This window comes from Sturnus vulgaris, chromosome 7 (genome assembly GCF_052056855.1).
Source record: "Sturnus vulgaris isolate bStuVul1 chromosome 7, bStuVul1.hap1, whole genome shotgun sequence".
In the NCBI taxonomy this organism is placed as follows: Eukaryota; Metazoa; Chordata; class Aves; order Passeriformes; family Sturnidae; genus Sturnus; species Sturnus vulgaris.
In genome coordinates, this window is record NC_142249.1 from 8,055,890 (window position 1) to 8,083,492 (window position 27,603).

At 43.5% G+C, this 27,603-nt stretch overlaps 1 protein-coding gene across 1 annotated transcript; it reads right to left on the reverse strand.

The window, feature by feature from the left end:
• Window positions 1-7,207: 7,207 nt before the first annotated feature.
• Window positions 7,208-26,349, reverse strand: FRZB (frizzled related protein). Its single transcript, XM_014892497.2, has 6 exons — window positions 25,866-26,349; window positions 17,083-17,130; window positions 13,042-13,107; window positions 10,652-10,856; window positions 10,357-10,420; window positions 7,208-7,325 (listed from the first exon to the last, which is right to left on the reverse strand). Exons 1-6 carry the CDS (start codon window positions 26,332-26,334, stop codon window positions 7,230-7,232), a joined length of 948 nt encoding a protein of 315 aa, XP_014747983.1. The 5' UTR covers window positions 26,335-26,349; the 3' UTR covers window positions 7,208-7,229.
• Between the last annotated feature and the right edge of the window lie 1,254 nt (window positions 26,350-27,603).

Here is a 27,603-nt window from a genome sequence, read left to right on the forward strand (position 1 = left end):
ACAATGAGCGGAAGAAAGGGAGATAAGCAGCCAGGAAACACACAGGGCACAGCGGAGCACAAAGCCACACGAAAAGCAGAGAGGGAGAGCTGCAAGGCAAAAAAGCAAACTAGCATCCAGTTTGGAACAGGAGGGATGCCTGTATCAGAAAGGGAGCCCTCAGGAAATGTCAGAGTGGGAGTGCAAGGGGTAAGGGTTCCATGGGGCCAGGGGCAGCAGGAAAAGCACACTGGCAAAGGGGAGCCTCTTGGTGAAGTCCCTGGGCCAGTGGAGACTGGTGCCTGGGATGGAAGAGCCTGGTTATCCCATCACTCAGACAATCTCCCAGAGGGAAATGCTGGAAAAACCTGGAATTATGCATGTAGAACCTGTTGACCAATGTCTATTTTCAGATACTCAGTCTGGGATCAAAAAAACAAAAAAGGTGGTGCAGGTTTTCCTAGCTCAGCAAAGCAAAGAGAGGGCCAGAAGGAGCCATGCCAGCTGGGACAGAAACAGGTCCATATGGAGGACAAAGACAATTTTCCAAATGGATCATATAGGATAAAGTGATCAAAATCTTCTGACCTATTCCAAGCCCTAGATAACTGCATGGGAAGGTCAGATTTGCAGTGTCCAGCACTCAAAATTCAGCAAGTCCTAATACTGGATGTGCTGATGACACATGGATCCAGCACCCCTGTTCACCCGTGACAGTCTGATGCTGCCTTTAGTTACACAGTAACATATCTGGACCTGTCACAGTGCACTGCCTGGCAAAGGGAACAAGAGCAGAGCCACAAGTAATTCCTTTCTGCTGCTCTTGTCCTGCAACTCCTTTTCTATCCCTCCCCTATTACCACTCCTTGAACCTTCCAAGCCCTGAAGCAGGTGAGGGGCAGCTGGCTGGCCCAGAGCACCCCACCAGCCAGGGGAGGTTTAGTTCAGAGCCAGTAATCTCTCCTGCATGACAAGGCTTATCTGGGCTCCACATTTAAGCTGCTCTGCGAAGGAAGCAGTGACCTGGTTTGCCATCCCCAACCTGGATTGCAGCAGTGGGCTCAGTCAGTGCTGATGTGGAGTCTTTCCCGTGGGTTTCACAGCATAACCCAGGCCCATTTGTAAAAAATTACTCAGCCTCAAGATTTCCTATGTCCTCATCTGCCCTACCTTGTAACCAAAGAGAAGCTGCCCACCAAAGCAGCTGCTGCTCCTAAGGTGACTTTAGGTAATTCTGCATCCACACACGTTTCTCCTGAAAAGCTGAGGTGTAGCAAATGTCCAGGCAGCCTTGTGTGAGGCAGTTCCAGGTTTGGAGCACAGGCAGGCGCTTTCCAGAGGCTGAGAAGTGTGGGAAGAACAGGCACTAAATAACTAAATAAGCTCAGGATGCAGGGACTGCAATCCCTCGTGTGGCAAGTCAGAGGGGCAGCCAAATACATCTCACCCAACAACCCTATAGGGAAAAAAAGCTGTGCTTTCCCCCTGTCTTCCTACAAAACAAAGAGAACAAGAACATTTGGACAAAGATGTCAAGCCCAAGCACTTTTGCAGCTGACCTCCATGCTAGTGGTGCTGCCAGTGATGCTGGACCAGTTTGCTGGCTGTGTTTTGGTGTCACCCTCCCCAGTGCTGTGGCACAGCAACCACTCAGGAAGGCATCTTATGCATAAGGTTCTGCTGTTTACCCTAAGGAAAGGGCAACTGCACAGCTGCTGCACAGGTGCACAGCTCACATGCAGCAAGACAGCAATCATCACCTGAGCCTGCATCTACCCAAGCTCCAACAGCACTGTCCAAAGTGAGTAATAATCAAATATCCTGTACCATGTTTTACCCCTCCTTGCATGACAAAATGACTTATTGAGATTTCTCCTGCAGGACAGGGAGTTGTTGGACTGTCCAACAGACAGGACTTTTTTAAAAAAATTACACATTATGCTGCTGTGCCAGGCAATGGGGAAGCAAGTCTAGGGTGTCACTCAGGGGAGGTATTGCATCCCATCTTCCATACTATGCCAAACTGATGCTTCTCTCAGACTCTGTATGCTAGACTGTTACAAAAAAAGAAAACTCTGATTCCAGTTTAGTCCTGAAACCCTGATCTACTGAACTGTGCTCTTCTCACTGGCACTTTTCTCTGTGCTCTTCTCAAAATGTGCAAGTTGTTCTCACCCTATAGACTAATTATTGGTTCAGTGGAAGGAAATAAACTCCAAAATAAAAATTCCCAGGCTGAAATCAAGCTCTGTTATTTTCATGGCACTGCTAACATGTCCAGAGCAGATTTATTAAAGCCACGAGTGAACCCTGCCAGAAATTAAGGACATTGCTTGTGAATAAGCAACTTTGGTGTTTATTCCTCCTGCCTCTTCATCTGCTGAGCTGCACCAGAGAAGCAACTTGTCAGGCTAATTATTCACAGAGATTTTAAGCTGCATATTTTCTCTCTGGACTAATCTAACCCAGATATGGGAAAGGCATGGTTTTAATTAACCCTTCTATACATCCCATGATACTTGGTCACATGTGCATGTGTAGGTATGCACATCATGTGCATCACCCAGTAAAATAACCACATTATACACCATTAACAAGCTGGCTATCATATGCTGTTCTGTTTGCCCTTTTTCTATAGGATTTTAGTGCTGCCTCCAAAAAAAACCGGTTCTGAAATGAAACAAGGAAATACTCTGAATGACGACAGAGCACTTTTTTCATAGCTACGAAATTAATGGACTGACCAAATAGCTTCACTGCAGGTAAAGAGGCAAGACTAAAAGCTATATACTGTCTCTATACTGTTCAATAAGATCTTGGGAAACAGAGTGAAATCAACCTTCCTTCCAGCATATGGAAAGCCATATAAAAGGGACACACCATCAGAGCCCACACTAGAAGCCTCGGTGCAGCCAGTGCTCTGAAGCAATTCAAGTCTTTTTTTCCTGAAACAAGTGACAGAGCTGGACTCCAGGGAGGGCAGAGCCCTGCATGAACTGCAGAAATCACTTACCAGCATTGCACTGAGCAGCACAGGATATGACAGAAACAGCTGCTTCTTGTCCCTGGTGACACCCCAGGTCAGGCTCTGCTCCCAGACTGTACACCTTTCCTTTTCTTCATCCTCACACAACATTATTTTTCCTTTGGCTTTAGCTATGGGGATTGAAAGATGAACTGGGAGTATCTTACTTTAAGAGAGGAACGAAGTAGATACTGGATGGGAAGCAGAACTTCTATAATTTAATAAAACACTACCTGTCAGCATACACTGACCCAGCTTGAGTGCAGGACCTGGGAATATGAGGCAAAGCTCCACCCAACTTAGGCAAGATTTAAAAAGCACCATGTTTTCACACCACTGACTCTAGTTCTAAATTGCATGGGATGTTCAGGTGAAAGGAATGAAAGGGATGTGTCTTTACAAAGGAACTGTGGGCCTGCTGGTAGACAAAGCCAGATACTGATAGGTGAAAGAAGCAATGGGAGGGACCATAAATTCCAGAGGAATTCCTCTGATTCCACTAAAAAATTGACAGAGATTGTGAAAGCTGTGCTAAATTCCTGGACTTGGAGAAAAAGAAGAGAGACACAAAGAAAAGGTGGATCTGTATTAAGTGATTCAGGAAGTTTGTACCTCTCAAGTAACTCAGCTAGTGGGCAAAGAGAGAGGGAAATGCTGGGAAATTGGGATAAAAAGAAGGCTGCATCCACCAGCAATTCGAGAGACCCCATGGGAAATGCCCCATGGCCTCTCCCTTTGTTCAAATAAAATTACAGGACTCCTCTGTCTCATTTTTGGACGTAAACCTCTGACATCAATGAAATCATTTTCCTGACACAGGGAATATCAAACAGAGACCTAATTAATTACAAACCTTACTTTCTTCCAAAGGCTTTGAGAGTGAGGACAGGAGGACAGTAGTAAACATGATAACTCAGAAGTTTGCTTTTCTTGGCTTTTCGTGTGGCAGATTTTCCTTCTCACATTAACTGATATTCTCTGAGTACTTAAACAAACAGAGAAAACAATCCAAAGCCCAACAATTAAATAGGATTGACAGCGTGCTTCATAGGGCTTGCTGATGCAGTGATGATGCTCACCTTGCTGTACTTACTGTGACCACCACAGGCAGAGCTGGCAGTGCTGGTGGCACGTGTGGAAAACACAGGAACCAGGAAAGAGCGTGGATGAGAATAGAAGCACCCAGCTACAATGTCCAAAATGCATCACAGACATATTTTCAAATGGGAACACTGCTCTTTTCCCTTGCTGTACCCCTATGATGGTTCCTGGGGGCTCTTCCATCAGGCAAACATTGTAGTAGACACTCCATTTCCTCAGCAGCTGAGCAACATGACTTTGGACAAACCCAGCTTTTAGAACATACGTACCTTTGTGTTTACAGAAATTAATAAAACTGGAGGAACAAAATCCAGTACAAATTGAAGTAAAGCCACATCCCAAGTGGATGTCTTTGAAAACACTGAGGGCTGTGTGCTTTTACAGAAGAATGGGCTATATAGTGCATTTTTGAAGGTTTAAGGTAGGATCAATCAAAATGTTCACAAAAAGGGCAGAAACAGATTTCCTGAGGAAGAAGCAAGAAAATCATGTACAACTACGTTAAATTAATAAGACTATAATTTAAATCAAGTCACTTTAAAACACCAGTGGAGTAGTCTAGCTTGTCACAAAGCCCTCACAGATGTGGTAAAGCAGTAAGTGCAGCTTTAGAGCAACAGAACATTTTAGTGTTGAAATGCTCCAGGCCACAAAAGAGATGTGTGAGAGATAGTGCTCAAAGTTATTGAAATAATTGATATTGTGCCATCATTGGTCCCTGGATGTCATTTGAACCAGCACAAGTGAGTGTGGGTGGTGCTGCAGAGGCTCAGTCACCAAAATGACTGCAATGGGGTAAAAGCAGTGTCAGAGTATATAAAAGGCTCCTCAGTTAATCAAGGGATGGCAAAAAATGCCTCTTGCCTCTTCCAAGGAGCCCATCATGCAACCCTCATTCTTCATGTGCTAATGAAAAATGCTTAATTCCTCTGGAAAAACTGCAATCTGGTGGCTTCCAGTTAGGGAAATGTTTTCACTGTAACATCATCATGACACGTGTGACTGTTACAAATGCTGCTCATTTTTCTCTGACTGAGGTATAAAGTTCAGCACTGTGCTCTGCTCTGGCCATTTTTAATGGGACTAGAGTCAGTATGGGGTTGGAACTGGATTCAATAAAGGTGGCTGTTAATCACAGAGAAATGGTATGGGACAGGCCATCTTCAGAAGTGGTGGCTACCAAAGGGTGAACTCCCAACTGTCTGGGGATTTTCTACATCTTTAACAGGGTTTTATGATTGCACAATTCCTTTCACAGCAGAGCACAACATGATGAGTGCAGACCCTGCAATTCCAGCACTCAGTGACTTCAGTGGGTGCTTTGGGGTAAATAATGAGGTTTTTAACATTATTTAACTAGCTATTCACAGCTTTAAAAATTGTTATTTACCAACTGAGTAGAAACACTTGTTAAAGTCACCATCCCTGAGGTCTTCAAGAAAAAACTGGACATGGCACTTAGTGCTCTGCTCTTGTTGACATGGTGGAGATTAATCAAAGGTTGGAATTGATGATCCTGGAGGTCTTTTCCAAAATAAATAATTCTGTGATCTGTCTGATTCTGAGAAAATACTGAGGATTTAATACCTGAAGGATTAATAACTTTCTGCCAGCTTTCAGAACCAACCTTTCCCCTAAATTATCCCTGTATTTTCAATTACAAACAGAAATTTGAGTGTTGCAGGATGTTGTTCTTTTTCAGCTTTCTTGGTACCTAGCCCAATGGAAAAATCTGTCCCAACACTGCTGGTTATTAACTGAAGTCTTAAACCAGAATTATTATATTATTCCCAAATACTTCTGTCCTACTTATCATCATCATATTTTCAAACCACCCAACAACTCAACAGTGCTTTCTTACTGAAAGGCAGCCCTAGTGTACTAAAGACAGCACTGACAGCTAGAACACAACAGACATTTGCTCTTTACAAGTAGAGCCAGTTCCCCTCTGCAGACTATGCCAAAGAGGATTGTTCTTTGATGACCCCATTTTAATTTATTTTAAGCATGGGAGAGTAGAAAAACAAAGATAATTTTGAATATGTTGGCACCATCTGCAAAGAATTGCATTAAAGCACAAAAACTATGGTTTTTTTGGTTTTTATATTTTCAGGAATAGTATCAGCAATATGATGTTGGTTCAGAAGTCAGGTAAGGTCTGTGCTGGCGACTACAATTCTTTTATTGGACATATGTTACTGAGCATTGAACACTTGTTCATGTAGGCAAGGATTTATGAATAACACCACAAAATCAAAAGGCTAAACTGCAGACCTGTACTGAGAAGCAGGCCTGGTGAGGCTGTCTACTCCTATAACTCAGCTGAGAAAAGGGGGGGAAAAAACTGCCATTATAAGAGAAGAAGCATGTTATAAATTATAGGTTACAGAACTAGACAATCTTTCCTTCAAGGTCCAAAGCACTGGAAAACCCAGGTTCCCTGTGTACATGAACACTGTGTTTGTTGCAGGAAATATTTCAAGTTAGACTCTGCCTTATACAAGTTGTTTATCTGTAAGAATAAAAGTGTAGTGACTCAAAAAATTCTCTTAACAAAAAATGTTTATGTATTTCAGAATTATATTTCAGAATAAAAAATGATACAGTTAAACCCAGATAACAACCTACCCAAAACAGAGCAAACAGTGACCAAGAAAGAGTGAACAGGGAAAGCCAGCGTGAGTCATGACTTTAAGCAATGATCTTTGCCAGATTTCGTTCCTGCTTGCATCAGAATTTTCTCCCAAAGAAGATTCAGGAGATAAAATGGTAATCTTCATCTCATAAGGGCAGTTTTCTACAGTTCTTAGTAACAGAAAAAAAAAAAAAAAATACATTTCCAGAACTTGCACATATCCAAAAAAGAAAAAAGGCGGAAACCCAAGAGGGAGAACAAAAAACTAACAAAAGCTAAAACACGATCTGGTAGTAAACAATAGAATATAACGTGCAATAGTGCAATTTCTCCTCGGCTGCTCCAGCAGTGAAGTCTCGGTGGCCAGTCCCCTGCGTGTCCCCGTGCAGGTGGCAGGCGGCAGGTGACAGGTGGCAGGTGGCAGGCGGCAGGCGACAGGTGGCAGGTGGCAGGCGGCAGGCGACAGGTGACAGGTGACAGGTGGCAGCTCTAGGTGCGCACCTGCCGGGCACCGCCAGCCCTCGCCGCCGCCTCGCCGGCCTCGCCCTTCCCCTTGCCCACGTGCCGCAGCTTCTGGTCCCAGCGCTGCAGGGGGAAAGGCAGACAAGTTACCCGGTAAAACACAGTGAACTCTTCCAATAGGGAGTGCAGGGATTGAGTCAGAGCCTCTGGATGGATTGAGGGATGTTAAGCCACTCACACATAAAGCAGAGGTGTAAAGTTTAAGTTTCAGAACAAGCAAGCAAGTAAGCAAGAATTAAGTGCTTTAGAGCATGGAGGTTTCAGATAGCTCAGATACCAATGTAGAAGGCCAAAAAACATAGTCCTAGACACCAGTGTTGAAAATAAGCTTCCATAGAGGAACATAGTTTTATACATCATAAAACTACAGTAAGAATATTGCTTACATTTTTCAGATAGAACAAATGCATAGTTTATGCATAAGCTGGCGTTAACTAATAGGTTAGAAAGAAATGGTTCGAGTTAGTGTTTTTAGCTTGTTGGGTAATTTGTGTGTAAGAATCTATGCACTGGGGAGAGATTTGCTTTTGCTCTTGCTCCTGCTCCCTCACTTTTCTTCTCTCCTCACTGCCATCATCAGAAGAATCACCTTGACAGGAGCAGCTTCTGCCTCTGACTTGGACTTTACTGCTATTTAGGACTCTAAACCAAAACTTTAGCATGGACTTTAATGCTTGTGACTCTGTGCCTTTTGAGACTGATGTGCCTTTGCAATCAACAACTTTATAGCAACTGAGAGCTGCTCAGCTCTTTACAGAAAACAACCTGACAGGGAGGTTACAGAACCACGTGTTCACAACCAGCAGCAAAAGCAGAAAAGCCAATTGCTGTTTCCACCATTGTCACCCTGCACTGGGCTCAACAGTGCAATGAGAGCCTGTTGGGAAAAGGTTTCCCTATTTAAATGACTTCTAAACTAAACTTTAACTCAATTTCCTGGCTTTCTTGTAGGGCTATGAAAGGTTTGATACAAGGCATAATGGCTTCAGCACAAGGGGGACTCACCTTCAAAATAATAACATTTAAATGAAGCTGCTCATGCAGTCTAGGGGAAGCAAGATGAAAAAACAATCAAGGGATTTTTGTTAACTTAAAAAAACTATTATTATTTATTTCCTCTTATTTTTGCAGGCAACAGACATCACAGTTAAAAAACAAAAAAAAAAAAGCAAAGACATAATAAATATAGCTGGTACAACTGTTGATGCTCTTGGGAATGAAGATGATGATGATAAGTGGGTGGTGACGTGGCTGGGTCCTCAACACCCCCAGGGCAGGTGCAAGGGCAGAGGCAGCAGGTTACAGACAACAAGGAAGTAAATGAGAAAGTATCTGTGTTCCCCAAAAAAATTCCAACAAGTGAGGTTACCACCCAAGAACTGAGAGTGAGCAGAAGTCAGCCCATGGCAGCAATGTGATATTTTCTCTGCAGCACTGGATTTCCTAGGATTCTGCCAAATCAAACAATAACTCGAAACAAGATCCCTCTCTGTATCTTTTCACTCCTGTAATCTCCACTGATGTGAGAAATGTGCAAAGATAATCTTGCTTTTATAAACACAACAGTGTTTTCCTGCCAGTGACCCTTACACTCATGAAGAAAGTGCTGAGTGTAAGAGAAGACTGGTTTGCACAGGCACAACAATTATGGCAAATGAATGGCTGAGAAATTGTGTCAAAATAAGAATATTCTGTGTAAAGTGACACTCCTAACAATGTCCAAACCACTGATACTTTGCAGCACATGGAAACATAAAAAGGTAATCCTTCCAGAACTTGGAAGGCATTAGAAAACATTTAAGTAAGAAAAAAAAACAGAATATATTTTCATATGGAGAGTTGGGGTTGCTCAGCCTGGAGAAGGGTCCAGGGAGATCACAGAGTACCTTCCAGTACCTAAAGGGCCTAACAAGAGAGATGGAGAAGGACTTTTTACAAGAGCATGTAATTATAGGGAATAAAACAGAGAGTACAATGGAACTGATAAAGGGACCTGATATCTTAGGCCTGATGGAGCAGAAACTGTGGGAGAGACAGACACAGATAAATGCTCCCTGGGCAAGAAGTGACCAAGAAACATGTTGGGAAGCTTTTGTAGATAATGTTTTAAACTTTAAGATAATATTACCAAGTGATGTAATGACATAAAGAATGTGTAACCATAGAATCCTATATAAGTGTCATACAAATAAAACCTAATATAAACCTCTTCTATACTCAATAAAATTGGCTTCTGATTTTCTTGGATGTCTCCTTCTCTCCATTGCTGATGTGTAATGACAAGAGGTAATGGCTTTAAAGTGACAGAGATTAGATTAAAATTAGATTAGATTAGATAAAATAGATGAAGAAATTCTTGGCTGTGAGGGTGGTGATGCCCTGGCAAAGTTTGCCCAGAGAAGCTGTGGCTGCCCCACCCCTGGAAGTGTTCAAGGCCAGGCTGGACAGGTCTTGGAGCAACCTGGGACAGTGGAAGGTGTCCCTGCCCATGGAGGGGGTGGGACAAGATGGGCTTTGAGGTTCCTTCCAACCCAAACCATTCCATGATTCCATAATGCATGACTTGTGTTTGAGCTCATGGCTTCCACTATGCCATGGCATGACTTCCCTATCAGGTTCCTCCCTCAGCCGAGCCAGGAAGATGAATTTAAAATAGTTTCTAATCCACAAAATTTGGTGAGAGCAGAACTCTATTTAAAGAATATTAAATCTTAAAAGTATAATCTTGACTTAGTCTGAAAAACATTTGTAAAACCCTCTGGTCTGTTTGGGTTTTTTTATTTCATATCACAACCTCAACTAAGCAGGCATGTGTTGTGGAATGCACAGCTTGCCTACAGATTTAAAAAACTCCTACTATTTGCTTTTTTGAGACAGAGGTTTTGACTGCTGCTACACTGGGATACTTTGGGGAAATTCAATGTATCCCTTTAATTTACTCAGCATCCAATTCTAAGTAATACAGAAGGTTAGTTTTTAGTAAGTGATACTAATTAAGAAGAAGAAACTGGCATTTTCTTCCCTTATTTTGAAAAGATAGGTAGATGTTTTATGGCACCCACAACATTTGACTTCTGGTGAGGTATTTTCTTACCTTTATTTTTTTACCAAGACGTTCCTTCCACTTCTCAGCTATGGAGCCTTCCACCAAGAGTAACCTACACAACAGAGACAACCAGTTACTCCATCAAGAGGCCACGCAACCCAACACACACAACACTGAGACCTCTGTGCCTGCAGAGAGCCCTGCCCTCCCTGAGTACCATGAAGGACATGTACAGACACCCACACCAAGTTTTCCTTCCTTTTGGCTCTGACACTCAGCCTCGTGACAGAGGAACAGTGAAAACAGATGTTGCTGTTTGCAAGGATACCACAGGAAGGGTCACCTGGAGCGCTCCTTGTCCTCGTAGCCCATGATGATGTATTCTTCATTGGCACTGAGCAGTGGGCACAGGCAGCCAGAATTCGTGTGAAGGTTTACAGTGTCCTTTGGAATGTTCACTAGGGAAGATTTCAGGATCTCCTTTACTTCCACTACTGCAGTGACATCGTGACATTTAGTCTTCACCTCCTTCACTTTAGCCCGAATGACTGGGGAAAAGTCAAAAAGAGCCTTGTTAGAAGCAGCAGATAATGGAGGTCACTCCCAAGCTGTTCTTGGTGACCTCTCTGAACTGCTGCAATGTCTCTGCCTCCATCTGGTCCCTTCAGTACTTCACCCTCCACCAAGGAGGTCCAGGTAGCTCCATCTGTCTCTCAATAATATGGCCAGGAGCAGGAGTTATGCACCAGTTCAATTTACATCCTGTTTAAGTTGGCCTTTGACTTCCTTCCTTCCTTTCTTCTTCACCCTTTCCATATTAAATATATTAAATCTATTTCTTGTATGCTCTCCCTTGAGCTGTGGCTGTTCCCTCTTTGACCACCTGCAGTACAGATGAGCAAACTTTATCACTCTGAACCTTACAGAAAAAGTGAATGAGCATTAAAACTTCTCATATCACTACTTCTGCTGGATGATAGGCCCTTACCTTTTCTATTCTCTCCAGTGACCCAGCACTAATCTGCTCTGCTCTTCATGAACTTCAAATGCTCCTGATCTTGACCCAATGACCTCTCCAATTGTTTCCTCTCTTGCCCTTTCTTTTTGCCTTAAGTTGCACAGGAGGAAAGGTTGCCTTTCAAAGGCAAAGCTTTTCATTCTCTCTTGGTGACCAGTGAACTGACACCACATGCAAATGCAAAGCCAACCCAGAGGTCATGCTCTAGAGAATGGCACATCACTCACAGCCTGCAAACAAGAATCCCTTTCCACACCACAAATAGGAGGTACCCCAAATTCCAAATGTCTCCTATATGAAAAAGGTAATATAGAAGAAAGAAAACCATGGACTTACACATTTCCTCACTTCACATGCATGGCCCATAACAACTGTTAACCAGCACGTATTGCAGATACATTAAATACAGTTGCCAACAAACACTAACTTGTGCATCTAGTATGCACAATCTACCCTAAATGATCCCCTTTCTCAAAACCTTTTAAGATCTCAAAATAAAATATTGCTTTAGCATGGAGATACTTCAAATGCCTTTTTGAAATATTTAATTTCAAAAGCTTGAGAAAATGGACAGGAGCATGCTCAATGACTCTGCCATATGTGGTTTCTGACTAGAGATGAGTCACTCTAATTTTTTTATAAACAAATCCATCAAAACAACAAAAAACTGACTAGTGACCAAAAAAGTGTTTGAATACAATGATAATTTTATAGCTTTTAACAGCAACTATTTTTAAAAGAAGATTGTCTGACTCTAGTTTTATATATGTGTAATCCCAATAAACATGATACAATCGCCACCATTTAAATAAAGCCTTAAAATTCACTGAACCTAAGGCTCTTCACCTGATTAATGGGAAAAAGGAAGTGCTGCATATAAGTAAAGCTTTATGAAATAAGGGCCTTGTTACCTTTGTAAAATCATGGCTCAGGCTGCTACTTCAGCTAAGCAGAAAAGGACTGTGGGAAAGTGACTCAGTTGAATTACGGGTAGAAAAACAAATTATACAACTATTACATGTTCACATCATGGTGTATGGTGGTTGGTTGACTTATGTTTATGATTTAAAACTATGTAACTGATCAAGGCCTGGCTTTTGCAATAAGGAAGGGCCAAGTGTTCAGTTCCTGTGATATGTATTCAGTGGCTTCATTGGCCTAATTTGCTTGAAACAAAGAGTCTGAAGAAAAACATGAGCCTGGAGCTGTGATATGCCCAAAGAGCAGGACATGTGCATTTTTGCAGGTGTTATTGACAGCATAACACAGCTGGCAAGATGCTCATTGCTGGCTTTGATAGACCAGAAGGAAAAGAACCTGTCAGATCTCATGGAGAGCTAGTGGGCATGAAAGCCACTAAAAACATCCCCTTCTACAAAATCTGAGTATATTGGAACTCACAGGAGCAGTTCAGGCACAGCAGGACACAATGTCATTTTTGTTGCATGGCTGTTCACTCTAGAGAAGTACATGAACCCCAAATGCCTGCACCAAAACTGAACCAACTCAACAAAGATACCCTTGTACTAACACATTAAGCTAATCCCCTTCATCCTTCTAATTTGGAAATGTTTCAGACGACACCTTTGTCCTGTAATAAGTCATACTGGGTTACCATCAGTAACTGTGAACTTTTTAGGCTCTTTAAATGAAAACTTTCCCCCTCCTGCAGCCTTAAAACAACATCTGGGAGCTGGCCATGCAGCTGTTCTCACCGTAGTTGTAGTTGTTGCGTAGGTAAGTCTTCTGCGTGGCTTTTACAGGCTTGCACTTGCAGCGGTCTGCAGAAACAGAAAGTTTTGTTTAGAGAGAAAAGAGCATGTATTCAGTGACAAATCTTCCCAAAACCTTCAGCTCACACCTGACAAAAATTTCAGTGAAAACACAGGGCATTTCTGGTCTGTTCTGCTGGGAGATGTGGGACTTAAATGTTTTTCAGGAGAAAACCTGACATACTGAAATAAAAAAAAAAAAACAAACCACAACAACAAAGACACACAGGCTTTGAGTCTGAAGTGACAACATCATCATTTTAAGCCAATTCAAGGTTTCAATTCTGTGCTCACAGGTGCTGTAATTCCATCCTTGCAATGCTGTTCTCTCTTGTGTACTAGACTTAAGGAATTCCCTCCTTTCTGTTCCTTTTATCATGCAAACCATAACAGAGACACAGAAAGAAAATACTATGGCAGTGCATGATTGACCATTTTTTTAAATATTGTGTATCTCAGGTTAGTTTAGCAAACTGGGATATTCTGGCCAGCAGGCATTCACAGGATAGTTGGCATTGGAAGGGACCTTTAAAGGCCATCCAGGGACATCCTCAACTAAATCAGGTTGCTGAGAGGTCCATCCAATTCACCACTAGGAGTTGTGTAAATTTTACACAGTTTTAATATGACCCAGAAGCCCAAGTTTAATGAAAATAGAGAAATTCTTAGCCCCTGTGGGCAGAGGGATAGCCTTCAAAAAACAACACAAATGAGCACTGTCAGAGCAGCATTCCCAGAGGTGCAGATGCCAGACAGCTGGGAACTGTGACAGAGGTAAAAACATTTTCATTAGTGCCTAGGGTATGCTAATGCTGGAACTCCAGACCCAGAGTGGTATTCATTAACACCACTGGCATTTCAGGGCTGGCTGTTCTACTGCAAATATTTACTTATTTTACACTAGTGTCTAAGCATGGCTTGGTGGAGTAATTTCACACAGCAGATCCCAGTATTACACATGCATGGCCATCTATTTTGACATTTGATTTGGCACAAATGGAAGCAGATTTAATGCAGCTTATTTCTATACACCATCACTCTAAATATCAATGCCTATAAGCTAGTGATTTAGTTAAATTCAACATGAAGAGTCTGAAATAGAACTTTTATTTGCTATATAAGATTACTGCATATTAAAAAAATTTAAAGGGAGATGGAATCATATGGTTACCAACTTCTCAAATCATTATTTATTTTCCATTGGAAGAATTTTTGTAGTTGAAAATACAAAAAAATATACAGGAGAGAGAAAACATTTCAAAAGAAAAGTATATTATTTTCTTGAATTTCAAATACATCCTGAAGAATCTATATATAGAGTCCTACAGACTTTAACATTTCTAGGCATTTGTGTTAAAATAACAAAAGCAGAGAAGGGAAGTGATTTTTGGCTTCCCTTCTGCCTTTGTGAGCTCATGGATACTGTAGGCCAAATCACAGCTCCCTTTATAAGCTGCCTTGAAACAGAGCATAAAAGATCTGCTCCTGTGACCCTTGCTCACACAGGCACCTCAGCACTCAAGTCCAACAACATTTTAAATTTACATTTAAAAGAACTGTACAAAATGCTGCATTACTCCTAATTACAATTCAGAGATACAGAAACTAACACAAAAGTCATTTGCCAAGGTCAGTTCTAAAGTCAGAGCCAGAACCAATTCCTGGTACAGTGATTTTCAAAGGAAGGCAAATGTTGACCTTGCCCCAGGGAGCAGGAACACCCAGAAAAGGTGGCTATAAAAATGTACTGCATAGCCTGATGCTGAGAGAAAATCCCATCCTACCTGACAGCCTCCTCAGGAGCTGCCAGAATTACCAGAAAAGCTCTGAGACCACCACAGTGGTGTGTCCCAAGCAGAGACAGGCAGCTGAGGTTCCCACTGGCTTTCACTGAGATCACAGCTAGCTATTAAAATTTCTTTTCAAGTAAATAAGGGACTATCAACTGATCAAAATCTCTGTCTGAAAACTTCACTCTGTAAATGCCAAAAGACATAGACTACATGGGAGAATGGTTTTCCCCATGGATTGCTACCAAGAAATACGTGTGTCCTCTTAAATATATGTGCCATGATCAAAAACCTGGCTGTAATACTGACCTGTACAAGCACTCAAAACTGGCAAACACTTCCCAGATAAACAAAGGACAAAAAAAAACACTCTAGAAAATTTTCTAAGACACTTGAGGAGGATGGGATGAAGCAGAAAACAATGTAGTTCACTCCCACAGAGGTAAAATGGTGTCCCAAAAAAGCCCCGTGCAGAATTGGAGGGAAGGCTTTGCCTGCAGACACTGCCATGGAAAAAGAAGTGGCTCAAATAGGGATAACCCATGAGTTCTGTTCCCTGTGACCATGCACAGCAGCACAAGCAGTAAGATGCAGAAACCACAAAGCTGAGAATGGGATTTTTTTAAAAAATACATCAGTTTGCTACTTGCAAAACAAACAAAAAGTCTCTATTTACAATGGCAAAACCACAGATTTACTTAACTGAACGTAAAAATAAAGCCATTTTGAAACATGGGCTTTTAGGTGGCCCAATTGTGTTTGTCAGTTCACACAGATGTAGCACATTGAACAAGAAATCATGTATGTACAGTAGAAGGCAGTGATAGCAGCAGATATTGCATCAGCAATTTTTCTGTGCATCATTATCCTACTTCCTACGGAATTCTTTTAGGTGTGGGATCTTAAAAAAAGAACCTATGGGATTTTTTTAGGTCTGGTTTTGCTTTCACCATTGAAAAGCATCACAACAATATGCAACAAAATGACTGAAATTTCCTCTTCCACTGCAGGGTCAGTCACTGGAATTGCAGGCCTTCTACATGCCTATGAATATAAAAATATGCTCCATAGTTTTGATATAAAGTGACACCGAGAGCACACAGCTTTGCTTTCACACTCAAAGGGAAGCTTGTATGCTCTTTGTAGAGTCCACACTGAGCATGAAATCCCTAATTTCTCAATGCCACACAACTGAAAATAGCTTCAAACAACGAAGTCACTAACATTAGTAACAAATATCTTTAGCAAGTCTTCCAGACGTGGTCTCATGCTCAAGACAATTTAAAGTAAAGGTTGTTAAGGGGCTTGCTTTTATGGGTTTTTTAAACTGTATTATAAACTGGGCATTATTAATACCTTTTTGCAATTTGGTCACAGAGCTTACTGCTGAAATTATATATACAGGTATCTAATGAGAGGTTCAACAACCATGCTTTGGTGTTTATATTCTGGAAGTGAACATCAGTGCTCACTGCAGCTCATCAGCACCTCTGCAGAAGGAAAGACACAGAGGTCAATGCTAGGCTTCCAAGTCTCAACTTCTTGACAAAGACCTAAGAGGAGAATTTTGGATGGAATCATAACAAAATCCAAGGAAATCTACACTCATTGGCTTGCTTGAGCAAAAGATTCACATTCCTGTAATTATTATTCCATAATTATTATATACCATCCTAGGCTTTGCTGCTTTGCATTGGCAAGCAGTGGTAATGCTCAAGGGGTTTGATTCAGTTTGATACAGTTCCAGCAAAACCAAAACAGAAATAAAAAGCAACAGGAGACTTGTTGGGATAAAACCAGCCTCAGAAGGTGCTATCCCCAACCTCCTCAGGCTAATGTGAGTATTGCCATTATCTACAAAGAGTACTGAATTTAATTTGAAAACTTTAAGGTCGGAATGAAGCATTATCTTCGCTGGTTTTGCCCAGGGAAAAAAAAATCAATGTAATGATTACTCTCCCTGCTCAAGACAAAACTTTTAATAAGATCAGCACAGCCCTTTTGCTTTGATGGACATTTTGAGGCTGACCAGCCCCAAATCCAACCTGCCCATGGAATGCAAGAGCACAATCTACAGCATTCTCAGTCAAGACTAAGTATTTAAGTATTTATTGCTTAGTAGCCCTCTTAATTAAATATTTAAAGGATTTGAAAGTCCACAGCTTATTATACAGCTTTATAAAAATGTACTTACCAATGCCAGCACCTCTGCAGTTGCCATTATTAGAATCCATAGGGAAATCTGGCATGGATATGTAAAATATGTAAAGAAATGTTAGTATTTTTAATATTGGATTATTTCACTACACATATATTACAACATTTTCTCTAACATTTAGTACATGGAAACTTAATAACTTTACTAATAAACAGTTTGTAATATTCTAGAGGTCAGTCCACTAAAGTTGACACAATGTCTTACCCAAATTTCACATTAATCCAGCATATCATGTTAAATGCTGAAGCAGACTAAATATCCCATTTCCATTGCTACAGGCTGGCAGGTTTCAGACAAGGGTTGACATTTATGGCATGAATTTTGATCACCTACAGAAAACATGTGTAGTGTTTGCATTTAATTAGATGATGAAGGAGAAATTACTTTTGGGGATTTTTTTTTGGTTACTGAGGAAATCAAATCAACCAACCATAATCATACTGTGGAAGTAAATGCCAAAATAAATGTTTCAGACCTTCCCCTCAGTTTAAAAACATACTGATTACTCTGAAGGACAGATAAGGAACAGAAGTTTAAAAAGGCACTATGCCCAAAGAACTGCTTTCAGACACATTTGTAAGTGGAGTGTGTCCCACATTAGTAAAATTCATAATTTCAAACCTACTTACTAAATCACACAATTTAATGGGTTTATACATATATTTCATCATGAAAAACAAGTATGTTAATGCATATAACCCTGAATGAGCTAAGGACAAAATAAATGCAGGAAGAACAAGAATTGGGAGAGAGGCAGGACACTTTATTAGAATGGCACATAAAATGGAAAAACAAATGAGCTTTCAAAGAAAAAGCCAGTCTGTAATTTTGCACACTTAGTCATTTATGCTGCTCTTCCAATTCTGGAATCTGGAATCCTGCAATCATCTTTCTTGGATTCTTACATAATCATGGGGGCAAGGCCACTGCTTTTACAATGCAGAACAAATGCAAAAAAAGCTCCTCTCCTGCAGCCTGAGCTTCCAGCATTTGCTGTAAAACAGCCCAGGACACTCATGATACTCATATTTATGATCACTTTAGATGTGTGGATTAAATTTTAAGGACCGGGATCATTATTTAATCACAAATCCTGTAAATACCTGCTTACAAGAAAAGTAATATTACTTAGCTAACCTTCTAATTTTGCCATCCTTAAAAAAAATAAAGTAAAATCTCCACTTAATGAATACTTATACTACTTAAGCAACATGAAACTTCATTTACTTAAATGAGGATGCAACTAAATCACAGTCAGGGCAAGAGTAAAACTGAAAAACAACTAACTCCATCACATAATAATTAACTTTAAAAAAAATTGAGACTTCAGGAATAATTGTTCTAATCAACATAAAGAGCAAAGGGTATAGGAAATAGCATAGAAAGATTGAATAGATGCTCTTTTATATTCAGTATCTTGTTGCTAATAAAACATCACATCCATTTCCTTGCAAAGAAAGTTCCAAACTCCCACAGGATCTTAGTTTACACAAAAAACCCAACATTTTTATGGAGCCACTCTGATCTTTGCAATCAAGTGCTTCCATAGAAGAACCTCTGAATCTTCACCATGCTCTCTTATAACAAGTCAAACTATACCAGCTGGTTTTTACTTACATGTTTGATTTTGATTATTCACCTGAGTTATTATCAATGCATTAAGAATGCATTTTATATTGTATCAAATGCATTCTAGTATTCCAGGATGTGATGAAAGAGGAATTGAAATGGCTTCTCTCTTGCAAATGGCAAACAAAAGGATAACCACACTTCTCATTCTTCCTCTCCTGGGCCAATTATCTTGCTCATTCAGCCAAGCTATAGCTTTAAATCTACAATTCCTTCTGATATGGTGAAAGCATAGAGAGCACTCAGGTCTATGGGCTGATAATCCTCCCATCTGCTGCAACTACAGACAAAAAAACCCTCCAGCCACCAGCCAGAGAGAGGTAGCCATAAAGGCTTCTCTGTGTACCCAGGACTGATGTTTCACCACTCTGGGCATCCCAACCCCTCTCCAGATCCACTGCTCCTCCCACTCACTTGCCTTGGCCACATTCTCAGGTTTTCTTGGAGGCCATCTGCATATGACCAAGCCAACTTCTCTGGGTTTTTATGTGGCCCAGCAAGCTAAAATTCCTACCAAAACAGTTATTTCAGGGATAGTTTGTTCATACCTTCAAAGCACATTCCCCATTCCATCAAAATTGTTACTGGGGACAGAAAAAAATCTTCACCATGGAGAAGAGAATTATCAGATTGAATGTTTACCATCTTCCATCCATAGAAGGAAAAAGAAGCCCTGAAGTGCTCTGTCCCTACCTAAACCAAGGCTGAACCCAAGCAGATGTGGCATCACGGTGCTTGAGCAAACCTAGCCCAATGCACACTGAAATTACAACTCAAAATAAACCAGGGCCCAGTAAAGGGGTCACAGCCTTCCCTGGCCCATGTGGACTGTGATGCTCATGGGTGCTGGCTGAGGAAATGTCCTTTGAGCTCACACCAACACTTTATACAGCCAGCATAAATCTGGTCCTGCCAACAAGCATGGAACTAACCTGCTCTAGGCCAGATATTCCCATACACTCCTAGGACACATCTTATTTTTAACCAAATCACAACACATCTCCTAATTCTGCCCTGCCAGGTCACCTGTCCTACCCCAACCCAGTAATACCCAACAAAGCAGCTGTGAGTGCAGCCAAAGTAATTGAGCCAGAGTAATTCAGACTCTGTGCAAAGCAGCCATCAGTGGAAGTGCCTCCTGTTTCTGTGCCTGCACAAAGGCAGCAGTGCAGCCCTGTGGTCAGGACGTGGTGTCCATGGATGTGCAGAGGAGGGATGAACAGGCACCCACACATCAGTTCATGGCTCATCTCCAGACTTGGGAGGGCTTGGGCCAGGCAAGTTCTGACCTTGCCTCGATGCTTATCCTTTCCAGTGCACTCATGTCTACTCAGGGCTGGCTGGTTCCTCCAGAGGGACAGGAGCATGGGTTTATGGAAAAGACTGGAGATCTCTGCCACTGGATGACATCTGCCAGGAAAGCCTCCTCATTTCTCTGACCCTGTCCCCAGGTAAGCTCGTACAGTCTGGTCCCTGCTTACCTACCAGACAGGAGACTGCAAGAGGGTCCAGGCCACCCATCTTAGGTGGGTGTGAGCACCCACCCAGCCCCTGTGAAATCCCTCTCCCCAGCAGCCTGATGGACAGGGGCCTCTCCCGACCAGGAGATGCTCAGGACTGCTGAGACCTCTAGGTGTCATGCAGACGGAGGGGGAAAAAAAGCTATTTAAAAAAACCCTGACAACTGACATCCTATTGCTCCATTTCTCTTCATGGGCAAACCCTCTGCCAGGTTCTGTCTATGCAAAGGAATCTTTCTGAAATAAATACCTGTCAGTGATGATTAGCAGGATTGCCAAAGAGGGGAATACTATCAAGAGGTCCAACCCAAAAGTTCCCTATTCAATTTTGTTTAGGAGCAAGGGACAAAAAAAATCCAAACTCTTTTTTCCAATATGTCATCTTAATTAATTGCTTTTCAGAGGGATTCTATATTAAAAAAACCAAAACAAAACACTGAGATCTAAATAAAAGCCACTTACACAGTAAGTGTGCAAAATGACAATGTCTGCAATCACAGATTTGGAGGAGAGGTTTGAAAAAGAGAAACAACTTGGTAATACCTACTTTTGAGCAAACATCTTTCCTATACCGCTGTTTAAATAAATAAAAATGTTAAAAGGCAGAGGAAGGCCAAAAGTAATACAATCCTGGTTGTCATTATGGTTAAAGAACATAGCTATTACTGAAGCCACTCCAGGCACCGTGCTCCAAAGAACTAAACCACAGCCAGTGGCTGCTGCTTGGGTACCTTCTTGAGACTGAGATATCTGTGAGCCCCATTCATGAGGGAACCCTTCCACAGTGCATGAATTCATTGTCATTTACTTCAGCTCCTAACACAGCGAGGATCTTTGCTAAGTTGGTTGTAAAAACATGCAAGGAAAATCCAAGTGTTAGGAAAATTGATGCTAGTTAATATTTAATACAAAGAACTCAAACTCCAAGTTGTAGAGCAGCCAGCAACATGGCTGCTCCAAATAACAAATTCCTCATAACAAATCCCACCAGGTTTTGATGACATTTAATGGCCCAGGTATTGACTAAATGCTTAGACGGTAAAATCTCAGCCTACAAAGGCAGCTGAACTCTAGTGAGCACCTGATACCATTAGGGGTATCTTCATTACTATAATTTAAATTCACTTATTAACTTCTCCTGTCCTGTTTCAGGCTTGAAGCTTGCAATAACTTTTGTTATTTAACCGAGAAATGAGGCTGCTCCCAAGTTTTTTTCAGCAAAGACCTAAACAAATCCCAACTTTATAAAAAATAACCTGGGCAAGACTGCTCATCCTCAACAGAGTCTGTAACACTCCCCGAGCACCATCAAGTACATCAACTGCTCTAAGTAGATCTAGGCAAAGACTGAGTCAGAACAAATTTGATCTGGAGCTTGGAAACCACTGTTTTGGAAATTAAGTTAATAATATATAAGAAATAAGCATGAGAAATGGCTTGTTCACTTGTCTTTTAAGCCTGCAATGCCAAATTAACATAATGGGTTACTAAGAACTCATCCAAGCAGACAAGGAGGACTTGGGCAACATGGAGAAATCATGGCTTCACATATATTTAGGAAAATAGGTGTCCATCATGTGAATAATCTGTAATTTTCTTTAATGTTTAAGAGATGGTGTTGTTTTAAAAAAAAGATTTCAAAGTTCTCCTTAGACATCTTATGATAGTTTGGGTGTTAACTACACATGGTTGATACCTTGTGATGTGGCTTCCCTTTTCTCCAACATCTTATTAACAGGCCAACATGCCTTCAAGCTATATTCTTATGTAAATAAGATATGGTGAGACAACCTGCCTGACAAATCTATCTTCCAACATGCACAGTACCCATCACACTGCTCTGGTTTTGTTGCTAGTTCCCTCTTCAAAACAGGAATAAACATTTCACTTGAGACATAAACATTCTGCTAGGATATATGTGGAAGATGCCTTTTTAGTCAGCATCCCAACGCCAACACTGGCCACTTATTACCTGCAAAAAAGACAGGTCCTGCCTCTGAAATTCTAGATTTGAGGCAATTTTGTCTCTCAGCAGTTCCTCCTGCTTCACAGACCCTAGAAGGTTTGACAGGGTCCTGAATGAGAGAAGCAGATCATCTGATAGACTGAAGGAAGAATAAGTATATGCAGGTGAAGACTGAAATATATGAACTCCCAGAGATGTAAGACAGCTTGTACCAATGTCTGCAAGCAGAACCACTTTCACCTCTAAAAAGCACAGGACAGGGATGTGGGATAAATGCCATAGGAGACTTCAAACATTAGCATGCACTAATCTGACATCTGACACCTGGGGTGTTAATGTATTGCCAAGATGCTCTTTCATCCTCCATCCTGGATGATGATTTGTTGGATCCTCCACAAAAAGGCAAAATATTCAGCACCACACTCACCTCCAGGACACCCACACCATGCCTGCAGCATCCCTCTGTTTTCTGGCTGCAAAGGAATCCGGAGGTTTCCCAAAGAGAATGAAAAATGGAGAAACATCCACTTTCCTACATTACACTTCTTTTAAGCCAATCTCTGTACCTTGAGGAACTTAAGACCTCCCCATCAGGACTCCCACTCAGGTTATGGAGACCAGCACAAGCCCGGGGGGTGTGCTATTCCTCTAACTGAGTCCAAACCACAGCATTGTTGTCAGCTTTCTCCATCACAGACATTGCAGCAGCTGCTTCACCCCCTTCACCCTGTCAGCAGCCCCTTGGTGCTGGGAGTGCCCAGATTTCTCACCACCTGAACTCAAATGGAAGAAGGTCCTAGATTCCACACCTGGGATAGACTTTACCTCAACAGCTGAAAGTGAACTTCTTAGTGAGATTTATCACAGATCTTACCAACCATAGTTCCTCCATATTTGCAACAGTCACAGGCTACTGGGATGCAGGGAATATAACTGGTGGAAATTGGGCTTGTGGACCCAGCCCCTGCTCTGACAAGGACAAACACTGACTACATCATCCTTAAGGCTGCTCCCTTATGGAAGGGATAAGACAAACATTCTAATGTTCACCAGCAATAATGCAGAAACCTCAAGAGGAAAGGAAACAGTAGAGCCCTGTTACAGGTAGCAAAAGAATGAAAGCAAAAACAAGTTTTCACTTCTGAAGAATAGAAAAAGCCCCTTCTACAACAGAAAGCCATGAAACAATGGATTATGTTTCTGCCTGCTCTATTAGATGTAGTTTACAGATAGCAGAAGGGGCAAGAATGCTTAGGAGATAAATGAAAGCAAATAAGAGCAGGTATTCTGCACACTACTCTCATCAGGCAGTTGGTTATTCGTGTCTTTTACTGAGGTGCAATTTTTTATTTGGAGAATTGGATTTTAAAGTGTTCACCTTACCTCTCCCTAGAACAGGAATCCTTCCCTCTGCTTTCTAAAAGAACAGTTTTATTCCCTCAAGAAGGATTCTTTCAGTCTGGTGCATAATGCACCAGTTCAAAATATTCAGCCCAGAAATGAGAATGTCATCAGGTTCTCATTCACTGAAAGAGAGTTTTCATGGATCTGGCCCTGGAATCCCTCAAAGAGGTTATTGTACTGCTGAGGTCCTCAGAAATAGGTAACTCGGGGGCGATTTCAGCCAAGCTTCCTCCCTCCAGATTTGAATGTGATTGCTTTCAAATCGCTGCAGACCTGCCAAACCTTGCTCATGCTGCAGCCATTTTTAAGGTGGTTTTGAAAGCACCTCAATGCTGCAGAGAAAGGTGCTTGGTGTTCAAAACCACATCTCCCCAAAACTACCCCAGCAGGACTGCAGCCCTCAGAGAGAAGCAGCTGATGGCAAAAATAGATGGTTGCATTCATGGGCTGGGGAAAAAGAAGGAAACAGCAAGAAGGAAGCAGTGAGAAGTTAGAAATAGCAGTAATGACTGGAGATACCATGGTATGGAGGTTTCAAGAGGTGCAGAGGGTAAGAGAATAGAGTCAGGGATGGAGTAGGGTTTGTCTGGCCTGTAAATAAATGGAGATGGAGAGAGCAGCTTACCTGGGCAGGCTGAGCTGGGGAGCACGGTCAGGAAACTGAAGCGTGATATTTTGTTAGGAGAAGAAAACAGGAATTACAGCGTTTGGCATTACTGGCAGTGGGATACATAAAGCATTTGGTAGTGGGACAGAAGCACAGTAAAACACTGTGCTGAGCACAGCATGAAAAATTCCCCTTTCATTCCCAGGCCACTGCTGGGGGAGGACAGAGAGATGAGATCCACTGCCCGGCAGTGAGCTCCCATAACCCAGCACTGCAGCTGTAGGCACTGAAGGAGACAGGCAGCAGCACAAGCTTGTGGGGTGCACGGGTGCTGCTCTGCTCTGACCCCTCTGCTCTGCTCTCCCACCCCAGCTCTGCTCTGCAACTCCTCTGATGGAGCAGTCTGGCAGAGCCACCAGCACTGAAACTTTGCATCGAAGAAAATGGCAGCCTGGTTCCACTCGCAGCAAATGCTTTCATGAAAACACACAGGAACTGTAGTCACTTTGTAAAAGGTCATAGCTCACTCGTGATAAGCACCCACGAGCTTGCTTTAATTGCCTGTTCAATAGCTCCCTGTATTCAGTATTTCTGTGCTGCTCAGTTTAGCACTTTGGAGCAGTGTCCTGCCAACTCCTCCAGCCCAAAGGCAGCTGTGACAAGAGCAGGATCCCTGAGCCACAGCAGGTTTGTAGCTCGGTGGTGGCCTGAACACTCAGCAGTCCTCACCTAACTGTGCAGAGATGCTCCTGCCTCTGACAGGACTGCTGGAAGGCAGGCAGCCAGCAGCAGCCATCCTGTGGGATCACAGGGAGCTCAGCTGGAGAAACAGGATGCAGTGAGAAAGCTGAGCAGCTCCAAGAGCCCCTGTGAGGCCACAGGGGTCACAGCCACCACCAGGGCTGTACTAGAGTTGACATGGGTGCAGCAGGCAGCATTTGGCTCTCTTCAGGGATGTTGGGAACCAAACACAACGGAAGGCTGCACTTCACTACTCTCCTCACCTGGTATAATTCTAGAGCCCAGGGATCTGCTGGCAAACCTGTGCTGAAACCTGTAACCTCTCAAATGAGCATGTTTTCTCCCCTCCAGGTGTGCATGTGCCACCACCGGCACAGGAAGCGGGTGGGGACATCCCGGTCCCCCAGCTCCTGCCTGGGGCTCCTGCGGGCACAGATCTTTCCCCGGTCCGTGGAGTGGGAGGGGAGCAACCTGCTGTGGGAGGGAGCGGCTGGAGAGGAGCAGAGATGAACCGGGAGGGGGAAGGGGAGCCGGCAGCCTGGGGGCTGCCCCTCACTTGGGTGGCTCTCCATCCTCTGCCGATGGATCACGGCAGAGCGGAGTGGAAACGCTTCCCGTTCGCGTGGAACGAGGGCTGCAGCTCCCACGCTCACAGAACGGCGGCGGGGCTGTCACTTGTCACACACACTCCGTGCCCAACAGCAAAACTTTTCCAGCGGCAGCGACGCGGCCGCTACAGGCAGAGAAAAGACAGCAGGAGAGCGGAGGGCAGAGCAGAGAGAAGCCGAGGGCTGCGGGAGGGGAGGCAGGGCTGCGGGGCCGGCCGTGCTGCCCTCCCCGCCCGCCCCCATTGTCCCTGTCCCCGCGCCGGGGCCGGTCCCCGCGCACTCACCCGCGCCCTCGGCGGTGACGATGGCCTCCGGGGAGATGCACACGCCGCGGTCGTACACGGGCAGCTCGTCGCAGGCCAGGCTGTCGGGCCAGGCGTGGCTGTAGCGGACCAGCACGGGCTCGCAGCCGGCGCGGGCGCGCTCGCACACGGACTTGCAGGGCTTGATGGGCTCGTGCTGGAAGTCGATGGTGCAGATGGGCGCGTACATGGCGCACAGGAAGAAGAGCAGGTCGGGGCTGCAGTTGGTGCCCAGCAGCCCCTCGAACTGCTCCATGGCCAGCACGGCGTTGGCCTGCGTGCTGTGGTGCAGGTGGTTCGGCATCTTGGTCATGTTCCAGGGCAGCGGCTTGCAGAGCGGGATGCGCACGGGCTCGCAGGCCGCCCCCTGCCCCGGCGGCGGCCGCCCCAGCAGCAGCAGCAGCCCGGCCAGGGCCAGCACGGGCACCGGCAGCGGCAGGGCCCGCCACATGCCGCCCGCCCCGACGGTGAGCAGGGGCCGAGCGGGCAGAGCGCGGCGCGGGGGCGGCTCCGCCCGGCTCGGCTCGGCCCGGCCCTGCCCGGCCCCTCCGCGCTGCCCCCGCGGGTCCCGCCTCTCTCCGCCCGTCCCGCAGCCCGGCCCCGAACAAAGGAGAGCCCTGCGCGAGGCCGGCGGAGGAGCTCTTGCTGGGAAGGACGGGAGAGAGAAATTTGCCTCGTCCTCGCCTTAAGTTCTCCCCGAAGTGAAAACCTTACTGATTTCAGGCCAATCGCTCGGAGATACATTCATATAGTTTCAGGAAAGACCTTTTTTTTTAACTTATTTTTGTGCAAGTGCTTAAGCAAGAGGTACACACGAAAAGCACAGAGCGATGGGTGAGCAGTTTTAGAAGAGAGTAATAATGTTAAGAGGCTTAAAAACGAGGGAGATTCGGGTGAGCAGCTGGGGATGCTCTCTTTTCAGGTTAAAAAAACAAATTTGAAGAGGCCAGATACTATTTAAGATACCTCGCAAAACAGTGGCACAATAAAGGGAGTTCTGACTTTATCTGAAAAAATGCGCCTAGATATAATCATAGAATCACAGAACAGTTTGTGTTGGAAAGGACCTTAAAGACCATGTAGTTCCAGCGCCCTGCCATGGACGGGGACACCTTCCACTAGACCAGGTGGCACTGAGAAAACAAGCTGACATTTATTAGCTGAATAAATTCTTTCCAGTTCTAAATGTATGAGCAACTGCTCGATCATGCATTTATTATTCCAGTTTCTGCCCCTAAATCAAACCTGTGAGTAGAAACACACCTACCACAAGCCAATGCTCAGAAACCAGACCAAAAATGTGAACAAGCTGTGAAAGCAACCATGGATACAGACTCACAAACACAGGGTCCTAAGCCTAGAAAGGCTTTGCTGCAGTTTTTAGTTTTATGACTGCAGATGAAACCTTGATCCCTTTAACTCAGCTGCTACTGTCCTGGTTCCAGCAAAGGCACATGCCAAGCAAACAAGGAGCTGTGATATGGCCAGTGGAGTAAAGGTACCTTTTATTTGCCCACCTCCACAAGGGCTAATTTCAAGGACCAAAACCTCGTTCCCTGCACTCCTAGAAGTAAATTTGGGCCTCAAAGGGAGGCAGAAATGTTCACATACATGTGCATGTGACAGCCTTAGGAACCATCAGTCAGGCTGCCCATGACCCTGCACCTGCATCCAGGCTTGCAAAATAGCCATGAAGGCAAGCAAAGGGAAGCTTGCTCAT